Here is a 22,425-nt window from a genome sequence, read left to right on the forward strand (position 1 = left end):
GCTATGAATTTAACTATTATATATAAATACACAAAATATATCATATATTACAATATTTACAGTCAGTCCTTACAGCAACTATTCTAATGTCCAGGGTTCCCTGGAACACAGCTTAAAAACCTCTGGCTAAGATTAAAATATATGCCCAGCTTGTAGATGAGTGTGTTATGCAGTATGGGATGAAGAATCTCATTCCAGTCCAGATAGATTACATCAATGGTTTTCTCTTGATTAGTGAGCTGACACTCCTGCATGGTCAGATAGTAGGTTTGTCTGGCATGATTTTCTCTTCACAAAATCATCTTGACTTTTTCAAGATGTTTGCAAATTGATTGCTTGATGATGTGTTCCAGTATCCTCCCAAACAACAGAGTTAGGGTAAATTAATCTCTGCATTTGCAAGACTCACTGAAACTCCTTCTTTTACAAGAGATGGGCATTACATTTTCTCCTATAGATGCAGTGTCTAGGGTCTAATTTCAGAATTAGTCCCGCTGTAGTTGTAACTGTTCATATTTCTTTTTCCAACAAGAATATATTGGCTGCTTGCCTGGCCTATCAGCTGGTATATGTGAAATGAATACAAATTAATTTTAAATCATAGCTTAAACTAAACATTATTAGGAAGATAAATCTACTAGGGGTGGGAGGAGGTGGAGATTACAGAGGAAATAACAACAACAACAACAAAAAGAATGAAAAGTCACATATTCTTAGGACTGGTTAGACACTTTAGTTATTCTTACTCATTTTTATTAAGTATCTACTATATACCAAGTATCTTAAGAATAATCAAACAGACCTCATAGAGCCTATCCATGTGGCCATCTGGCAGAAGAGCCTTTTAGGCAGAGAAAACAGCAAGAGCGAAGGCTGTGGGGCAGGAGGATGTCTGGCATTTCCGTAGACTAGTTAGGAGGTCAGAGTCGTCAGGAAGGATTCAGACAGGTAAATGGAGCATTGACAAGGTCAGATGATGTTGGCCTAGCGTAGGGCAAACACACTCCCCAGTTAGCCTGGGATAGTCTGGGTTAACCCCTGAGAAGTTGATTATTTATAATATCCCCTCTCACTCTCAAAAGTGTTCCAGTTTAGATGATAAATTATTTGGTAACTGTAGGCTAGTAAGTCACTCTTAGGATTTTGGCTTTTACTCTTAGAGATAAGGGAAACCATGGAGGGTTTGGTCAGAAGAAGGGTAAGATATGAGTTAGGTTTTATCAGGATCATTTAGTCTTCTCTGTTGAGAATAGAATATTGGGGTGAGGTGGCAAGTGCGACCCACCTGCCTAGCAGGGAGGCCAGTTAGGAGCCTATAGGATTGTCATTCTAGAGCATGCAGTACAGCCAGAGAGTTGAGGACACACAGCTAGCTAGTGGTGGAAATGGAACCAGGATCAATTCTCCTGACTTCCTGCCTCTTTCCACAGTGTCCAGTTTCCCTCTTAGTTTAAACTTGAGAACAGATGCCTTGTCAGTTCTATTCTGGTCTATTAAGCCTCCTGTTTGATGACACAACTCAGTTGCTGTCCTTTTCCCATTGTGAGACATAGACATGAAACATCCTCTTTTTTTTTTTTTGACCCATGAAATAGCTCATTTCGCATATAATAACCAGGACTTTTTAGGCCTTTCTATTGAACCTCAGTATTTACACTTGTGGCTCACATAACCTTTCCGGAATAATGAAATTCACATGTTCAATACATGCTTGTTAACTCATGAATGTGCAATATAAACTCATAAGTCATAATGGAGTCTAAGTACAGATGTGAATATTAATATAAATTTTATGCCTGCTTAAATAGGAGCATACGTATTAATGGGAAATTAAATGGCTTTTCACAGGTATAAATATATCTGTGGAGAGAATTCTTTAATTTTTCTTGCATTTTATTTCCACTTGATTTTTATTTTATTTCTGCAGAAATCATCCTCAATTTTTGCTTATTACTTGCCTCAGTTAAAGTGGATAGATGGGAGGAAGACTGTGTGTGCTGCTTATATGCTTTGACACAGTCAACTATAGTTAAATATGTGAGAATGCACTGAAGACATTGAGATATGCATATACATAGATTCTGTTTTAAATATGCATAGTTGAGATGTAAACTTGTGCATGTTGTGGGGTAGAGTACGGATAGGCACATTTACATACATGATATTTCAAGTAGGCTGTTATGCCCATGAGAACTTACCCAGGCAGTGAAATTAAAATTTGTCTTCTTTCTACTAGCCCCTAAATTCCAGCAACTTTGGCATCCAAGAGGGCAAATACAGTATCACATAGTATGTTTTTATTTTTATTTTTTATTTCTGCATATTACAGGGGGTGCAAATGTTTAGGTTACATATATTGCCTTTGCCCCACCTGAGTCAGAGCTTCAAGCGTGTCCATCCCCCACATGGTGTGCACCACACCCATGAGGTGTGAACATACCCATCCCCTCCTCCACATAGTATTTTTATCTCTTCTGGGAACAAAATAGGAATAAGCTAACTCACAGAGCATTTGTAAGAAATGGATAGATACAAAAGTACTTTATAATGTAATGTAATGCAAGGCAGTATTTACTGTCTGGATGATTTTTCTGTTGCACACCTATGCTTGAGATTTCTTAAGGTCATTGTTTTTTTCACTGTCAAGTGCCCCTACCTTATTTAAAGCCCTATATTCCTTTTGATAAACAAAAGGTTAGTGGGCTATTTCAGGGACTCTTCCTACTGAATGGGGTAGGAGTTAGGCACCTATATGTGGTGCTGTGTGGGAATGCCATGGATTTTCTGTTGGGTGCGTGAGAAGGACGGCAGACAGACTCTTGGTGCCCACACTTGGGTGTCAGAGAAGCAAGAAAAACCTCAGTGGATTGTAGAGAGTTTAAGGAGAGAAAGAGAAGAAAGAAGGAAAAAGAGTTGTTTGAAGGTGGATATTCAAAATATTTAACAACCTCTTGGGCAAAGGCTCGGACCACTCCCAGTAGACATTGTTCAATAAACAATCACTGAAGTGGTGTCTGTCCTGATTATAATGGTTTAAAGGAAAACGAAGTTAAAAACCTCAAATTCTATTTCAGTGGTCTAGTCTATATTGTTATTTTTAATTTCATTTCAGAAAAATTCCTAGTTTTTCTTTATTTTAAATTCAGCTTCTTTTAAATTTTATACATCAAAACCAAGATTAATATGTATATGCAAACATTTTTTGCTGATTTGTATGTGACACTGAGGTATAGAGATTTATGTATGAAGATTTGGAAAGGAACATCTATGATCAACTAGGTATTTCTTATTTGAACTCCTGAATCTATTACAAAAGTCACTTCCCTGTTTAGTTATTTGAACTCCTGGTGGGGCCCAGTGGAACATATAATCCCAAATAGTGGATAATCCAAAAATGCCATTTATATTTGGCTTCAGAATACATTACCAGATGTTACTCTAGCAGATTTCCCTTCCTAATTAGGCCTCACTTAAAGCAGGAGTTAATTTCGTCTTCATTAGCTATTTCCAAATCAGCAGGATGAGGTAAGGAGGAAGCCCAGGGCATGCTGGATATTTGGGGGAAGCTGGCCCGGTGCTAAAACTCGGCAGTAGCTCGTGCTCAAAGAATGAAATTCAAATATGGGTAATCATGATGAGGGATATATACACTAGAAATGCTATAAACACCTTCTCGAAGAATTCTCAGGCTTTTATCAGTTCTTTTTCTTTCTATTAACTATGAGTGCAAAACAATTCCATAATAGGAATTAGGTAAACAATAATGTGAGATTTTGTTTAGGAAAAAATAGAGGCTCAGAGAGGTTAAGTGACCTCTCACACAGATGGATCTCTCAGCAAACAGTACCTAAGACTCTGAAACTGATTAATGAATGATAAGAAGACCCCACTGTTTCCTTCTTATTGATGATTTGAATAATGACGAAGTGAGAATTTTCCTGGCCTAATTCGCATTAAGAGAGCCAAGATAATGAAGCTGTGATTAAATAGCTATTAAACTATTTTTATCAAACAGAGATCAAGCGAGTGTGAGAATCTGGGGACGCAGAGTTTAATTGCAATTCTACAAGATGCAGAAAAAATTACTAACATAAGCAGGGCATGGTCCTTTCATAATAGCCTGCATTTAAAAATCTTTGGGATACCACATGCAGTTTTCACTTTGTGTTTCTCCCTTCAGGTGTTGGTTAGCGTCTCAGAGTCCCTCATCTCCTCCTTAATTTGGTGGGTTTATTCACCCTCTGTGTGCAGTTGGGTGAGCTGAACGCACTGTCTGCCTCATGGTGTATAACCAGTTGGAAGATCCTTTTAGCAACTGCTCACAGAGGAGGAAGACCCAGATACTATAGACTGGGTCCAGAATTGAAATGTTGAGGCCACCCTGGGCACCTGTAGGGGCAGAATCTGTTTTTTTTCATCTATGCCTTTTAAATTATGTCAGACTAGTGCAGGTCATAGAGGGACCCGGCAGTCTCAAAGAGCATTGACGAACCTTCTAATTTTGTTGACTATTCATTTATCAATGACATAGCATCGCTTAGAATTGTTGCAGATTCTAAATTTTGGGTTGTTAGTATAAATGCTGTGTATTATCTGTCACTGGAAATTCTTTACCCCTTGAGTGAGTTTTTATTGATGTGCCTTCTTTCTTCCTGGAGAGCCCTTAGAGAATAAGGTGTTACAGTCACATAGACCTTTATTTAGGTCGGAAGAATTGCATTGTGTAAGGAGAACCCAAGGTTGACACCCACCATGGGAAATGCTGTTTGATAGCCAAAGAGCTCAACTGTGGAAATGCCTGTTGGCCTGTTTTCTACCTTTCCTTCTTCCTCTGCTGCCAGCTTCAAATCCGAGCTTAGTTTGTGTAGCTGTAGATCACTACCCAGTTGGTGATCTGCCCTTTCTTCCTCACCTCTCTGCATTGCTTTTCTTTTCTTTTGTAAACTGGGATGGAACTAAGAAGTATATTTTTGTAAAATAGTAATTTCAAACAATTAGAAAGCAGTATCAGAGCCAAGTCTTTGGAAGGTTATCTTGCAATGTCATTTTACCAACTAATGTGTTTCCATAGGCTGTCACCTGTGAACAGACATGTGTGAGTAGGCCAGTGTGCTTCATCTGCAGTGACTTTGATTTATTTGCTCTGTAAATTGGGACTGAAGCAATAATGGAAAGTGACATTAATTGTTTAACAGAGTCCTCTTTATCACATCCGTTACCTTCTCCGGGCGTTTGATGGTTGAAACTCATGTGAAACTAATTGAAATTGCCACAATGAGGGGCAATGTCCATTCAACTTTATGTATAGGAATGTCTGTTGAGCTTCAGATACACAAGTATCATTAGTAAATACCAGGCTTTCTTTCCAGCCTTCTGTGATTAAAGAAAACACAGAGACTTTGAAACAATAACATTTTGTCCTTCCTTAATTCAGGAAAAAATTTACTAAAATAAATGGCCTTAGAACATCTCTCTGAGTCACCCAAGTGCAACAATGATAATAAAAATATTTAATAATCATTTCTAATGAACACTGAGTATAAATAATGATTATAGCCCTACTGGTACGTACTAGTTGAATACTAGTCCTCCCTACCCACATACACCAACACACTCACACTCTCACACACACACACACACACACACATCTCCACCATGCCAGTCTCTCATCCCACAAATCCTCCCCTCCCATTGTGGTTCCAGTAGAGAGAATTAAAATAGTTGGTAGCTTAATCAGATCTTATAAATTAATTATGACATTATCAAGCTCCAATATCTCTGCCGTTGTATTAGATATATATCCACACAGACTTATTAAAGAAATTGGAGAAAACTAGTTAATTTAAGGGTTCTTTGTTATTTTGACTTGATTGGAATTATCATAGTTTGTTTACACTAGGGATAGAGCTAAGGAACTATTGTAGTATGTGATTGAAAGCAAATAGCAGCTTGTAGTATTGCTGGAAAGCCAAACACAAAATTTAAATCGGAGTAAACAAAATTATCCATTTATTGGTAAACATTCTCAACTATTTTTCTTGAGCTAATTTTTAACTTCAGTGAAATAAGCCTTTTGGAAAAATGAGATACCTAGAAAAAATGTCCACTTTATTAAAAGTGTGTGTGTGTGTATCTGTGTGTGCATGTGTGTTTGATATATTTTCAAAGATTATTTTGTTAGATAATATGGAAATATTTATAGTAATATAAATCTCATGATTTTGAGATACCTTAAAAGAATACATATTTAATTTAGATATAATTTTATTCAGAATAGTTAACCACAATTTGGTTTTTGCCATGTGGGAGAATCTAAAATAGGGATGATTGAAATCTTTGGATACCAGATAATGATCCTGAGCAGAAGATAAGGGAAAATAATTTCAGTATCTTTATTATGATTACATAGACAGGGTCCTTCAAAAGGCACAGCTGAAAGATGGTAGATTGAAGAATTGGGGCCCAAGGGTATTCAATACCCTGCAGTTATTGAATTGTGCAATTTGGATTTTAAGGCCTTGGTCAATTTATGGAAGTAGGTGGCACCATTTTGAAGTTAACAGTTTACGCCTTCGAATTAAAATTTACTTCCTGCATTAGAGTCTTAAACTCCATATAGTTGTCACACCACATTGTGCCCAAACTACTTGACTTATGGGGATGGGTTATGCAAATGTAAAAAATGCTGATTAAAGTCCATTGTGAGTACAAATGGCTCTTCTTGGCCTCTTGAATCCAAAAGAGAAAGAAGTCTATAGTTTTACTCCTGGATGGAGACTCATCAGTAATGAGGGAAAACAATTTTTATGTGAAAATAGAATGTATACGTGATAAAGGCCTGCCTAATTTCTCTAGTAATACAATTTGATTTTCTGATTAGCTGTCTTACTCGGTGATTCTTGTAATTTTGTCAGGTCAATTAACTGGAGTTCAGTGCTAGAGAGAAAGGAAGTGTGGGCACTGCTGGCTTCATTAGATGTCAGCAGCTTAGGTGCATTTTGTAATAAAATCTGTATGGGATAATTTAGCCCATATTGTTAAAATCATAGCATACAGAACTTAAAAAAGAAGACTTTGGAAGCAGGTCAAATTGGACAAACAACTTGAAGTGCTAAAAGAAGGAAAAGAAAGTGATCTGTACAGAATACATTGTTGGCAATAAATGCAGATCAACGAATTATTAGGCAAGTAATCATTGACTGACCATACCATGTGCCCAGCACAAGTACTGATTGTCAATATGCATAGAGTATAACACATTGCCCTGTAAACAAGGTACGTAAGCTCCAGTTTGGCAGTCCTTGAACCTTTTTGCACACAGTACTGGAATAAATATTGTCTTTTATAATAAATTGTGTGCAGGTTCTTCCCTTCCACTGGAGGGTTTCTGGCAGGGCAAAGTTCTGTCTTGTTTCTCTTTGTGTCTCTAACATCTCACATGGCCCTGGCACAGAGCAGATATTCAAAAATGCTTGTGGAATGAATGATTGAAGATTCACTTGCTAAGGTTGTGTCAGTGGGAATGAGTCTAGGAGATGAGAAAACAAGTTAGAATATATTTGCTGGAGCCCTCGTTAGAAGTAATGTTGCATTCCTGTCCAGTGCATTAAATGAATGTATTTAAGAGACACTACAAAGCAAGACTCTACTTAGTGACTGACCAAATAAAAACGAGTTGCAGTAGCTCTAGAGTTTAAGTATCAAGAATTGTTATACAGATATCACTTGATATTCTTCTATATCAAATTTATCTTTTTCTTGACTATGCCTATTGAATATTCATCATGTCTACCAAGACATTAAATATTTGCATGCAGAACCATTCAGATTTTATAAAAAAAAAAAAAAAAAAAAAAAAAAAGAATTGTTATACAAACTAAAGTCAAAAGAAATAGCAGTTTTGTTGTAAGAGGTCCAAAGTTTCAGTTTTAGAGACGAGGGAGCTATTACAAAGTAGAAATGTCCAGTAGGCAGTCAGAGATTTATGACTAAAGTTGGGAGCGATGTCAGGGAGAGAAATAAATAAATTATTTGGGAGTGTTCAGTGATGAGATTATAATTGAAACCATGAAAGTGTATAGTTTCTCTTAGTGTAGTTTCAGTTTCTGGTGCTGTTCAAACCGCGGATTATCTAACCATCTGGGGAGGTATGCTGTACAAGAGATTCCAACACTGTGTCTGAAGATGAAATAGATGATGGTTAAAATCCTCTCAAGCCCTGAGAGTTTCTAAATCATCTCTTTTAGTTAGGGAAAAAAGACATGAGCTGGTGAAAAATAAGAACAGGACAGAGTCCTCTACAGCAGTTTCAGGCACTGACATAAATTGTTACATTGGACAGCTCAGCAGTCAGAGACTGGTACAGTAGAGGTATTCATTAATTGTGCGATTTGGACCACAAATGGATTTGGAGTTTGAGGAAGACATGATCTTCGTGTTCTGAAGTGGGTATATGAGATTTCGCATACGGTTTCCTCATTTGGTTAAACAGATTCAGCCTATGCTGATAATTAGTGTTACCTACCTCCCGGTGTCAATTCACTCAGATCATCTTCTGTTTTTTTTTTTTTTTTTTTTTTCTGTTTTTGCAGAAGATAGATGAAGAGAATGAGGCAAACTTGCTAGCAGTCCTCACAGAGACACTGGACAGTCTCCCTGTGGATGAAGACGGATTGCCCTCATTTGATGCACTGACAGATGGAGACGTGACCACTGACAACGAGGCTAGTCCCTCCTCCATGCCTGAGGGCACCCCTCCGCCTCAGGAGGCAGAAGAGCCATCTCTAGTAAGAACCCTTCCTACTGTTTAGCAGGAATTGGAGTTGCCTCTGGCTACCCTCCACATGGGTATGATGTAGTAACAATAAGGTTTGGATTTTTAATTTAGACTGATGCCAAAACAATCCCCAAGCACACTCAGAGTTGCAAATTTTGTGTTTCTCTGTTTAAAAGTGTTGATGATACAGGTCTTCATATGGTATTACTGCAGTTAGTTGGGTTTTTCTTAACTATCTTTTGCTGTTTATGTGTATTTTTATTTCTTAGTGTTATTTACGTTCATGATGAAAACTTAGAAACTGTAGACAACTAAAAATTTACTTGTGATTGCAAACAGCCTCTAATATAATCATGATTGAAATTTCCTTTTGATTTAAGATATGTCATGAACATGTTGGTAAAATTTTAAATATATGCATAATATTTAATGGTTGCACAGTATTTTATCATCTGGCAATGTTCTAATTTTGTAATCCCTTATGGTTGGATATTTAGGTTTTCCCTTCTATTTTTCACTATTATCAATTGTATAATAATTGACATTTTCATTTTTATTCTTATGCACACAGTTCTAGATATAGAATTGGTAGTGAAGGAGTATGCAATATTTTAAGAGTTTGGATCCATATTTCCTGTAAAGATTGAAAAATAATAGCACATTTGCAACCTAAGTTACTTGTATGTATGGTAGGCAGTGAAGACTGAATTTATTGGCAATGAAGACTTAATTTTCTTTTCAATGCAGTGCTTGACCAGAATTTCATTAATTCTAAGACACAGTTTACCTTCTCATCTATAATAGCCATTTGTCATTTGCCATAAATTTGAATTAAGAGCACCCTGTGTAAATTATGGAATGCCATCCTCCAAATGCTAATACTGTGCTATGGCATGCCATTTAGAGGTTGTTTCTCTAACATATCTAAGTTTTTAAATGTTAAAAGAATTCCATTCAAATATATGGAGAACCTACTTGTATTGCTTTGCATTTTGAGGTTTCTGATCTAGAGGAGAATATCTCATAAATAGTTATTTATTCTCTACTTTCTCCATTTGTCAGTGTCATTGGCTTTGTTGTCTAGTACTCTGATGTCTGTACATTGATGCTAGATTGTTTCCATATACACAATTCATTGAATTGGGAGGAGTTGTTGACTCGGAGACATATTGTATGCCAGGACTGGGTTCCTGAGGTTCTTCCAGGCAAATGAAGAAACAGAGGTCAAGAGACAGTAAACCCTTTGCTACGTCAGAACCTACATCTCCTGATGTACCAGCCAGGACTCTATCTACTTACAAATCCCTTTTTTGTTTTCTAAAATCAGTGATAGCCGCTCTTTTATCCCAAACATTCTTTGAATCAGTAAATTTATATACTTGGCTATGAAACATGGTTCAAAGCATCACAAAGTCTTTCATTTATTGTCACTTGATTTATTTGGGTTTTTGAAGGGAAAATGTATATCTATTCCCCACCCCCCACTCCCATCTTCATTTAGCAAGGCAGCTTTTGTCCCCTGTAGTGATCTAGAAATTGATTTAGAAAGACCTTTTGCTTTATCAAAAAAAATTAAGGAAAACAAAATCTAGTCTAATTTATTAAGCAATCCCTTATGGTTGGATATTTAGGTTTTTCCTTCTATTTTTAAGCATTATATATAATAATATAATATATAATGAATTATATAATATATAATTGACATGTTTGCATTTTTATTCTTATGCATATAATTCTAGAAATAGAATTTGAAAAAAAGGAAATACTTTCATAGTTGGTAGTATAATGCCAAACTTTTTCATACTTTGTTAAAAATATGTTTCCTTTAGCACTATTGTGCTAAGGTGTGATATAATTAAGGAGTGATAGAATTAATTTTTGTAATTATAATAAATTAATTTTAAGTTTAAAATTTCAATAATTTATTCTCATGCTTAAAAGATGCATAACTTTTCTTGCTTTTCCCCTTCTCTGGTAATGTTTCTAGCTTAAGAAGCTCTTACTGGCACCAGCCAACACTCAGCTAAGTTATAATGAATGCAGCGGTCTCAGTACCCAGAACCATGCAAACCATAATCACAGGATCAGAACAAACGCTGCAGTTGTTAAGGTACAAATGTTAACTTTTTTAATGCAAGGGGGAAGTAACAAAGGGTTTTGCTTGAAGCTGTGAAACGAACAATAGGTTTATATGCGTTCATTCATCTGGGACCCTGCAGCTGCTTCATAATGGTGAATCAGATTATGAAATAGGGTTCCAAAAACAGCACTTGAGCTACTTTAAACTAGGCAGAGCTCATTTACGCATTGTCTTCGGGTGTTTGGAATGGAAGTGCCCCTGTCTGTTACTTCTGGCCACTTTATTAATCCAAGTAGCAGTTTGGGCGACAATAAAATTTGCTGATAGGCTGGTATTAGCTGTGAGTGACTTTAAGATGCAGGATTACTGTTTTGCCAGCTGTCTAACCTGAGAAAGATTGCTTTTGGAATCACCGCAAAAGATCTATCTCTGCCATTAATTGGATGGAATGCTGGCAATGACATAATTCGGTTAGCAGGCCGTTTTAAACAATGTTTGTCTTGCCATTCACTGTGAGTGAAAACGGAGCGTTAAGGGGTACTTAAGAGAGTTGTGAGTACTGGGCTTCAGCACTCAGCAGCAAATTAAGGTTTAAACCAGCTTATTTTTTTTTTTTATTCATAGTAAAGGCGCTGTAGGGTCTTGTTAGTTACATGTTGCTGAGTAGGAACATTGAAATGTAGGAGAAATGAAATAAAAAGCTGCATAAATGTCATTTAGGAATTTTAAATGTAATTTTCTTCCCTTGTTCTGCAAACAATTATTCACAGCTCATAGATCTAGTACACTTAGACTGAACACTTCATTGAAAATCTCATCTCTTCAGAAAACCTATATCCATTCTGATAAGGTTCAGTTCACTAATTTTAGCTTTCTTTATGCCTTGTTTTGAAGACTGAGAATTCATGGAGCAATAAAGCGAAGAGCATTTGTCAACAGCAAAAGCCACAAAGACGTCCCTGCTCAGAGCTTCTCAAGTATCTGACCACAAACGATGACCCTCCTCACACCAAACCCACAGAGACCAGAAACAGCAGCAGAGACAAATGCACCTCCAAAAAGAAGTCCCACACACAAACGCAGTCACAACATGTACAAGGTAGGCTGGGGACCGACACGAGCTGTCGGTGAGGGCGCCAGAGGCAAAGGAAGCAAACGCAAGGTCTGAGAATGCAGAAACTTCTAGCTTCCATACCATCCGTGTCTCTCTGTGGAACGGGAATTCAGCACTTTAGCATAGAGGGGGAAAGGAAATCCTTCCTTGGACACAGGTTGAACATATCCTATTCAGCTGATAGGCAGTCTAATTCACAATCACCAAAAGACACCTGAAATGTTAGCCAGGTGGGGAGGAATTGCAACATCACATGAGGTTTAGATGAATCTCTGAATTGCTGAGATAATTGAAGTTATGTGCAAGCTGAGCTAACCAATTCATTAAAGAGCTTTTATTTTTTTCTCCTTCAGTAATGGAAAAAATGAGGCATTGCTGATTTGCTGTATATACCTTAAGAAGTAGTAAATAGTATTTATGTAGCCTCTCCTGATTATTAAATGCATTCTTCTTTTTTTTTCAGACCACATGCTATGCTCACAGATTTCATTTTGTAAATAAGGATTTGGAAATTCCTGATTTTTTTTTCGTTTCTATTTAAAAAAAATTGCCTAGATTAAGCTAAACATCTGGGTTGATTTTTATTATCCCCGTGCACTGCTAGAAGGCTGATGTTTCTGAGGCAGATCAGGGTGATTTGGGGAAAACCTCCCTCGGAAAAGATATAATTTTATTTCTTTTTGGCTCCTCCTCCTCAAAATGCTGTAGTCTAAGAGGCCTGAAGAGAACTTGTTGAAAGTAGTTGCTGCTTTAAAACATGCCAGCTTCTCCTTTAACTCTACCGCCAACCGTATAGTAAAAGTAGGTGAATTCTAAAGTAGCAGTTATCAATATCCACCTCTTTTTTTTCCTTTTGTTTCCCTGACTTTCCCCTTTAGCTGCAGATGGGTAGCCTCTGTCCCTGTTTTGAACCATGATTATTTCACATAGGTACGCTGTCACTGCTGCTGATTTTAATAAGGATTTTCTTTTCTAGTGTATTGAATTTCCCTTCCTCATCCCTATATGACCATTAGCCCAGGATTTTCGGGAACCTTCCTTTAATATTTTAAATTGGCTCTCAATTAAGTTTTTCCTGGTACGTATATCCAATTCACCATCCATGGCTTTCTGTCAGTGTGGAAAATATATGTAGCAAAATAAACCCAATGCTCTTGCAGCTCTCTTTGCCCTGACTGGGTCTTCATCACAAGCACAGTGACAGTTTTTCCTAGAGCAGAACCGCTGTGCTGTGGGCCTCATCGGTGCTGAAGGCCTCAGGTTCAGGGGAGCCAGCAGGGCTCGCTGTAGTGAGCCAGTGGAGGAATTCACTGGGCCACTCTCCACCTCGTCCCGGTCATGCATTCATCTTCTGGAGCTGAATTTAAAGTCCCCAGCTCAATGAAACCCTGTAATCCATGACCCCAGCCTGGTAGCACATGTTTTAAAGCTCTTTGGTGTTTTGTTTTGTTTTTTTTCTTTTTAGTTAGTCCTTCTTCGATTTTGAGGGCTTTTTATTTTTTAAATCCACTCACCCATAAATATTACTGTACACTTTTACAAATCATCACAGTTAAGAATTAAATAGGCCTCTCGAGGAAATGTTCTTTAGACAAGACCAGTTCTGTATGGATTTTTTAAAGGCGTATATCTGTGGCAAGGCATAAAAGGGCTATCCTAGAACAAAGCCTGTTGACCAAAAAAAAAAAAAATTCTATAGTTACGAAAAGCCTAAAAGAAATGAAACACGGCTAGCTATTAATAACCAATAAATGCTGTGCTTCAGAGATTATTTAAATTATTATTCACAATAAAAAAGATAAAAAAGTAGAGAATATGTGAACAACTAGAAATAATAACTAAGGAAGGACCTACTGAAGTTACCTTTCTTAATATATTTTTTTTCTGATGGAACTTCATGTATGCACTCCATAACATTTCAGAGTCAGCTTCTTTGCAGTTCCTTAGGATGATTGTCCTAGCCTTTGGCGTGTGTCGGTGTCCCATGTAGTCATTTATTCACTCCTACATCCCAGAATACCATAATCTGCATGAAAAAGATGTATTCCTGCCCTCAAGGGCCCTACCAGTCTCTGGTCCACCAGTCATCTGAACAGTGTGAATTAAACTCCCGGTAAACTAAATCAATAATCCTACGAGCATTTGAGAGCCTGGGTTTATTTAGGGATTAGATTCTGCATGCAGTTTGGGGACTGTCCCCTTCGTATGGCTCTCTTGCTTTTGGTGCCAATAAATGTGACTCCTGCCGATTTCTCTTCTTCCATTGCCCTTGGCTTTACCTGTACCCAGCTATTGGAATTTTGGAGGTCTTCCTTTGAGCATTTCAGATAGCCTACCCTACCTTCTGAAACTGGAATTCCAGTGACTGATTTTCAGTAAACATTTATTATGTGGCATAGCACATAGTTCATGACTGGTTATATTTTCTATAGAACCTATATGAATTATCCTAATTATTGAGTATCAGAAAAGTTGATAAACTTCTTTCATAAAGCTATTCTTTTTGAAAGACTCATTATATTGGACATACTTATACTCAAAAATTAATGTAAAATCAGCTCATTTATCTGTGTATATAAAAATCCAAAAATTAATGTAAAATCAGCTCATTTATCTGTGTATATAAAAATCCAATCAATCAATGTATCTAATTTGCAGAAGACATCATGAGCTTTATATTTCTGGATGTGCATTGGATAGATGGTGTACTATTCACTTGTTTAAAAACTAAATCTAAATCTACAAATTAAATATGCTAATACTATTTATCCAAGTAAAGTACCTAATTTCAGGCTAATTCGGACATAAATAGTTTTTTCACATTTCAAAGGACCTTAATTACTGGGGTTGATTAATTTACTTTAAAGTCTGTTGAATGCAATTCCATTTGATAACAGGAAAAAGGAAACAGAATCTTGGCAAAGTCTGTGAGTAACTAGTTTTAGGGCCCTGGAAATATCTGTCATTCAGCATCTTTGGGTCTCAGTTTCTTCACCCATAAAATAAGAAACTTTATTCTAAAGATCTTCTGTGTTTCACCTTTATTTTCATTACATAAATGACTATATATTGACCTCTTGAAAGTAGTATGTTAAGGAGAAAAAATTGACATAAACCTACATACGTATAAATGTATCTCTGTTTATAAGCATATATATACGTAATACATGGATGCATATCCCAAGTACGTTTCTCATTATATTTTCCCCTCCTTCTGTTCAAAAAACAAGATTTCCATGGAGAAGCAATTGAAATTTTGGAGTGAGAAGATTCTTACTCCACCCTTCATTATTGGGAAATGCCTCCTCTAGGAGGTAAGATTTAGGAAAGCACAAAAAGAAATAGTGAGCTCTCTTTGCAAGTCTCTAGATATCTCAACTAGTATACATGATATCTTACTTTAGTTGTCTATCAGATTTGGGGATCAGAACCCCTTTTAAGCCATCTGGGTCAATGCCCAGGATTTACCATAATCTCTCAATTAATTTTCAGTGAGAGGAATGGTTATTGCTTGAGCTTTGGCCTCATAGAAATAACCTATTCTCAGGGCTAGATATAAAATTATACATTTTAGGAGCAAAATCAACTGAATATTCATAACGTTCTGTCACCATGTAGTTACTCTGCTGTTTTCTTGTCTAAACAAACCGTGTACTGTATTCCAAATTAAAACAGAAAACATTATTTCTCTCTGATGGTATGATGAAAATTTTGTATCCTTAACAGAGAAGGTACATTTTAGGGAAAATTCTGTTTTTGTATGTGCTTTCAAATGATAGTTTACTGATGCAAATGTTGTTTGGAATTTGTTTTAGCATAATGGACTGTTGTCTAACTTTGATCCAACATTCAGAGATTTCTGTAGTTTAGTCTTACAGTTTCCTGGTTGTGTCTCCAACTTGACTATAGTAAAAACAAAATAAATCTGAAAAACTATCAATATTTCATAATTAGTTTCTTTTTTTCCCTTTAGCCAAACCAACAACTTTATCTCTTCCTCTGACCCCAGAGTCACCAAAGTAAGTATTAAGAAATGTAACCATTTTCAGAAAGGGAAGGGGGTTCTAATACATTTGGCTACAGCAACTCCATTTCAGTTTGTTTTTATAAATGTGCCATATCTTCCAGTGACCCCAAGGGTTCCCCATTTGAGAACAAGACTATTGAACGAACCTTAAGTGTGGAACTCTCTGGAACTGCAGGTGAGCCTTACATTTCTCTTGCAACTGTGTGTGTGTGTGTGTGTGTGTGTGTGTATGAAATATATATGAGATAATAGAGTGTATTCTCTATGTGATTAATGAAATTACCAAAGAGTACAAAAAAAATTGGGTAAGAAGCTACCTGCAAATACTTTTAGTTGCTTATTTTTAAGAAAACTGAAAAAAAAAATACTGAAATGCTTTAAAAACTTGGACTAACTGAAGAGTTCCTAGGCAGACATCTGAGTTGGTTGTAAATGGTGCTTTTGCACTAAGTGCTTTGGATTTAGGTACTTGAACCCTATCAGAAAGTGAGTCTTAGGGTGTCTGAACAAGAAATTCCTTGGCTCTGGTCATGGCTGATAAGGATAAAGGAACAGTAAGTTAAACAAGACTCTTTCAACCAGAACTATGGTGCCTACACGCATGGTGGTCATTGTTGCTAAGTTTAATTTCACACTTTTAGTTTGCTAAATTATCTCCTCATGAAAGGTCTCTTGCATGATTGCATGATTCGGTCAAGCAATAGAGTAGTTAATTCCATGGTGTGTGTGTGTGTGTCTATGCAGACTCACACATATATACATATATATACTAATATATCTTTATATACATATACACATATATTCCTTATAAGCACATATATAACATAATTTCTTAAATATATCATACACAACACCGTTTCTTAAATAAATTATATCTTACATGATTAGAAGTAACTTTTGTATGTATATATTATATGCAGAAGAGGCTTTCTTATCTGACTAGTGAGGCCCTGTAATTGGTGAGTTTATTTAAAAAGTTGATTGGAACATATATAGTTTTGTCATTTTACTTTTGCTTAAAACACATAAATATACATTTAAATTTTAGATTTTTGGTAGAGGACAGACTTTTATTTTGAGCTTGAGTGTGCTAAGGATTGATCCATTCATCTTTCTTGTACAAACCACACTAATGATATATCATAGAACAGTGGTCCCCAACCTCTTTGGCACCAGAGGCAGGTTTCATGGAAGACAATTTTTCCACAGACCCAAGGTGGAGTATGGTTTTGGGGTGATTCAAACACATCACATTTATTGTGCAGTCAAACCTTTCTTCTAATGATAATTTGTATTTGCAGCCACTCCTCAGTGCTAGCATCACTGCCTCAGCTCCACCTCAGATCATCAGGCATTAGATTCTCATAAGGAGCTCACAACCTACATCCCTCGCATGCACAGTTTATGGTAGAATTTGAGCTCCTGTGAGAACCTAATGCCACCACTGATCTAACAGGAGGTGGAGCTTATGCGGTGATGGGAGTGATGGGGAGCGACTATAAATACAGATGAAGCTTTGCTCGTTTGTGCACTGCTCATCTGCTGCTATGCGACCCAGTTCCCAACAGGCCACAGATGGGTACCAGTCCTCAGCCCGGTGGTTGGGGACCGCAGTCATAGATGGTATCCACTTTTTATTTCTTCCTCTTTGAAGGAAAAAAATAAAGACATTTGTATGGCAGTCTGAGTCCAAAGTCTAGATTTTTATGATTTTTTTCCCAATGTTTTCCAATGCCACCCATCCACAACTAATTTGACAGCACTTCTTTTAGCAAGGTATCTTTATTGAGTTTTTACATAAAAATGATTTTCCATACTCATGTTTCATTCATTTACATGATATTTACCATATTACATAATTTCAATCACCAGTACAAAGGACATTAACTCATTTGGGAAAATATACTACTGTGGCTCTTGGTAAAAGTCATCGGAAAGGAATCTATTAACTAATACTGTCCAGAATGTCGTGGGCATTAGTTACTCTGTTTGGGAGAGGGATGAGAGCTTCCACCGTATATGCCAATACCAAGCTTTCCATTAAAGAAACACTTTATATTTTTTTCTGATTATAAACAATGTAAGCTTACTCTAAAAGATGTCAAAAATATTAACTAGAAAAAAAATTATTCATAGCTCTAAGAGATAAAAATATTCATAGCATTGTTTTCTATGGGTATTTTTATATATTTGCAATATTTTTTGTGTGTATATATTTTATTTTGCATTCTAATTTTTCAATTAACATTTTAATAAGGAGTTTTTGTATCATCACAAACCTTTTATTATTAGACTTTTAGAGCATTGTATAATATTAGTTTTAGTAGGCATATCAAAATTTATTTAATCATACACTTATTGTTACATGTTTTGGTTGTTTTAAAGTGTTATTATTTTGAAATAACACTGCAATGAAAATCTTTGTTCATAAATTTTCTAATCTTATTTTCTCAAAATAGAATCCTAATAGTTATTAATTCTGAAAATGAGCATATAAATGTCTTGGGGGTATCTGCTATATATATTACTACATTGCTTTCCAAAAGAGGTATTTCTATTTATAATCCCATTAGCACTGTATGGATATACTTACTTTATTACATCTTGGCTAGCATTGGGCATCTTTGCTTTTAAAGTGTTTTCTAATTTATGGACATGAACATATCTTTTAAATTGCATTTCTTCCATTAATAATACGGTATTATAAAAAAGCAATTATTTTTATTTTCTTCTTGGCAGAAGTTTGAACATTTCTTAGTATTGGTAGACACTTAGTTTTAAATAATTTACTTATAATTTTTAAAGGTTAATAGCCTACTTTCTTGAAAGACAGTTAAAGATTTATAAAAAATACTTTTTAGTTAATAAGAATCCTTGAAATTGTATATGGTGGATTTATTTTGGTCAGCAAATCAGCATTATCTTCATAGTTTAAATCGTTTATTCTTGGTATTGTTGAAAGATTATTTGGTAATAGAACTCAATTTATCAACATATTTTTAATACTTGCTTTATGTTGGCAATATAGTAGGGTCTGGTGGTCTCAAGCAAGTGTAAGATATAGAGAATAATCTATGTAAAACATGGAACATAGTGCTTGCCCATGTAGGTGCTAAATAAATGTTCTTGTGTTTAAGACGTGGGTTTATAGTTTGTTGAGAAAACAACACATATTAATAAGTAGTATGAAAGGAAAATACTGTTTATGTGATATAATGTTTTACAACCTCTGAAGGTTGTAAAACTGGGGTAGAGTTTTAGTTTGTTGAGTGTAATGGTAATAACTGTGAAGATATAAATTGGAGAAGCTGAGGCAGAACTAGATTGCATTATGTAAGAAAATGGATTTAGAGCTATAGGAAACCAAGGAGATGAGGAGGAACTTGAAGGGTGCTGAAGGTGGCTGGAAGGTGAAGTTTGGAACCTGCGTGGAGGGTTCTGTAAGGAGGAGACTGAGGGAGATTTTTTTTTTTATAGAAATATTCTGGGTTTGAAATGCTATGCCATGTATGCTGTCTATGATCTCCATCTCTGCAAAAAATCTTCAGTAAAATTTGTTGCTTAGTAGTGGTTGGAGGATGTGACAAACACTGATTATACCTCTAGAGAATCACAGGGGAAGAAGCGGAGTTATCAAAAGAAAAATTGTAGTGTGGCTTTAAGTTTAAAGACAATGTGCAAAAGAATGTGCAAAAGAATTATACAGGCATTTCAAGGACTCAAAGAAACATTAAGGCAATGCCATCATCCTAGTGAATGACAGGTGATCCATGCAAAGGAGTTTGGAGGAAATTGAGCTCTCCATAAGCTAAACTGACTTGGGGAGGCTTCAGGGAAAAAAAAAATATTTGCACCAGATTTTGAAGCCTGGGGTGGAATGGAGAGAAGATATTGATGGAGCAGAAGCAAGGAAGCAGGAAATAAAAGAGATGCTCAGATGGCAATGAATTTGACATGGCTAGTGAAATCAGTTAGGAGCTACCAAATGAAACACACACTTTCCCTTCTTGATCTTTTGATTGCTAAGACTGTTTTCTATATTTATGGTCTTTTCCTGGCTTCAGTTTCCTCAATTTTGAAGTCATATTCGTAACTACCAAATGACATTACTGTCTGACTTGAAGGACTAAAATATAGGTTGAAATATAAAATTGCTAGTATTCAACCATTTTTGACATACAAAAAATGGAATTTCATGTGGTTCAATCTGAATTAAAACACTTTGTAAGAGGCAAAGCTCCAAATAAAAGTAGCGTATCATGATTTATTAAGAGCAGACAGCATAGCATAGTGAAAAGTTGTTCAAAACCTTGGCTTGGGTATTAGATAAACCCAAGTTCAAAGTCTAGATCTGCTCCCATCTAGTGTATGGCCTTGGTCAATTTACTTAACTTCTGAAAGACTCAAGATGTTCTTTTGTTTTTCTTTTCTTTTTCTTTCTTTCTTTTTTTTTTTTTTTTGAGACAGAGTCTCTCTCTGTTGTCTGGGCTGGAGTGCCATGGCGTCAGCCTAGCTCATAGCAGCCTCAAACTCCTGGGCTCAAGAGATCCTCCTGCCTCAGCCTGCCGAGTAGCTAAGACTACAGGCATGTGTCACCGTGCCCAGCTATTTTTTTCTGTTTTTAGTTGTCTGGCTAATTTCTTTCTCCTTTTAGTAGAGATGGGGTCTCTCTCTTGCTGAGGCTGGTCTCGAACTCCTGACCTCAATCGATCCTCCTGCCTCAGCCTCCCAGAGTGCTAGGATTACAGGCGTGAGCCACCATGCCCAGCCAAAAATCAAGATTTTTGTGTATCAAATGAAGATGGTAACACTACCTACCTACATCTCACTGGGTCACTGTGAGGATTAAATGAGATCAAACACTCCTGCTTATTATATAAGTGTTCAATAAATATTAGATATTTAATTCCTAAGTCTGAGTTGACTTCATCTGCTGAGATCATTGTGCCTCTTTTCTCATCTTCTCAGCTTTTGGCTGTCTCCACCTCTTCCCTTTCTGTTGATCTTGCTGCTCTATCCTATTTGCCCCCCTCATCTGCGAAGTTATTTATTGTTTTTTGTGGAACCTCCCCCGATCAACGTCCCCACAAAATCGAACAAATACTGTTTTTGATGAGGGTATGGGATTTACCTAAATAAGGTAGAAGAATCATCTCTTTGTTATTCAACGAACAAAAGCTCCTTCTGGCGGTCAGGCTGTCTCTCGCAGGCACTGTACACGTAGTGTCTGTTTGACTCCCTGCCCATTTCACTGTGGAGGACAAAGATGTATATTGACACCAGTTATGTGGTGGACCCTGGGTTCAAAGCAGGTCTGTCTGAAAAGAGATTATGTCTCTTTCCCGAAGTCTGAATTTTAAAGATAGTAATTGACATCTGTTCTGTTAAACAGGCTTCATTTCACTTGCCCGTGTCATTGATTGGTATTGGCTGCCAGGAGCATTGTGTTGAGAAGTATTTGAAAGCCAAGTCTACGCTCAGTGGGATCATCACGATCCGTTAGTGATACCTGCCATAGGTGCAGCAGGTGGGGGAGAGGGTAGAAACAGCATTCCTGTTGTGGATTTATTGATCCTTGGTCTACAGGCTTAATCTGCTTGGTAGCAGCAGAGGAAGTGGATCAAGCTGTGGCCCAGGCCTTCTGGTGCCTTCTTCTTCTTCTTTTCCTTTTAATTCTCACAAATTTTAGCGAAATTTTCCAAATGTTTAAGTAGAAATGTAAACAGTCAACAAAATTCTAAGACCTCCAGACTAATGCCTCCGCCCCATCTGCAGTGTCTTTGGGAAACAGGAGGGATGAGATAGGAAGTTTGCTTTATTAGGTATTGCCAGCTGGTCTGACTTCTTTGTGATTGTCCCAAACTAGCTCATTTTGGCTGATAAAAAAAAATCCTCTTCTCTTTTACAGGTGTAAAAACTGATTTGATTTCAAAATAGCTGTTAGTAAAGCAAGATGAGAGAAAAGAGAATGCTCTTTTGGCAGAAGGCATTTAAATCTATTGCATATAGAGATTTTCAGAGTGCTACACTTTTTAGTTAGTGAAATGGGAATGATGGCAAAGCAATGTCAGCTGAATAAGGTGATGGTTTTAACCACAAGACATGAAGGAATTTGGTTGGGGATCAAAGTGACTGACCCCAAAATTTCATGTATATGTAGATGCAGTTTTTATTAATATTGCTATGAACATTGTAAAAGTAATAAAACTATTTTATAACTAAGAAAATAAGAAGAGCAAAATAATGAGCATCGTCATCATCCTAACACAACTAGATCTTAGCATTTTTTCTTCATTTATATATGTTTTCCCACATGGTTTTAATCATGACGATTGTGTGATTTGATGTTATTTATTTTTCACTTAGTTCCTTCTATAGGTTGAAGTCAGCAATCATTCAAAGTGTACTTTAGTGAACTTATAATTTAA

At 36.4% G+C, this 22,425-nt stretch overlaps 1 protein-coding gene across 4 annotated transcripts in view; it reads left to right on the top strand.

Moving 5' to 3' along the window:
* Positions 1-22,425, top strand: part of PPARGC1A (PPARG coactivator 1 alpha) — a 288,946-nt gene that overhangs the window by 242,265 nt on the left and 24,256 nt on the right. For 3 of the 4 annotated variants that reach the window (XM_069495084.1, XM_069495085.1, XM_069495086.1), the window contains exons 3-7: positions 8,592-8,786; positions 10,764-10,886; positions 11,751-11,955; positions 15,944-15,989; positions 16,099-16,172. In XM_069495084.1, coding sequence (XP_069351185.1) covers positions 8,592-8,786; positions 10,764-10,886; positions 11,751-11,955; positions 15,944-15,989; positions 16,099-16,172 — 643 coding nt within the window. The remainder of the gene's footprint in view (positions 1-8,591; positions 8,787-10,763; positions 10,887-11,750; positions 11,956-15,943; positions 15,990-16,098; positions 16,173-22,425) is intronic. The other variant, XM_069495087.1, reaches the window with a different exon arrangement.

The sequence above is a fragment of the Eulemur rufifrons genome, chromosome 19 (assembly GCF_041146395.1).
Source record: "Eulemur rufifrons isolate Redbay chromosome 19, OSU_ERuf_1, whole genome shotgun sequence".
Classification (NCBI taxonomy): domain Eukaryota; kingdom Metazoa; phylum Chordata; class Mammalia; order Primates; family Lemuridae; genus Eulemur; species Eulemur rufifrons.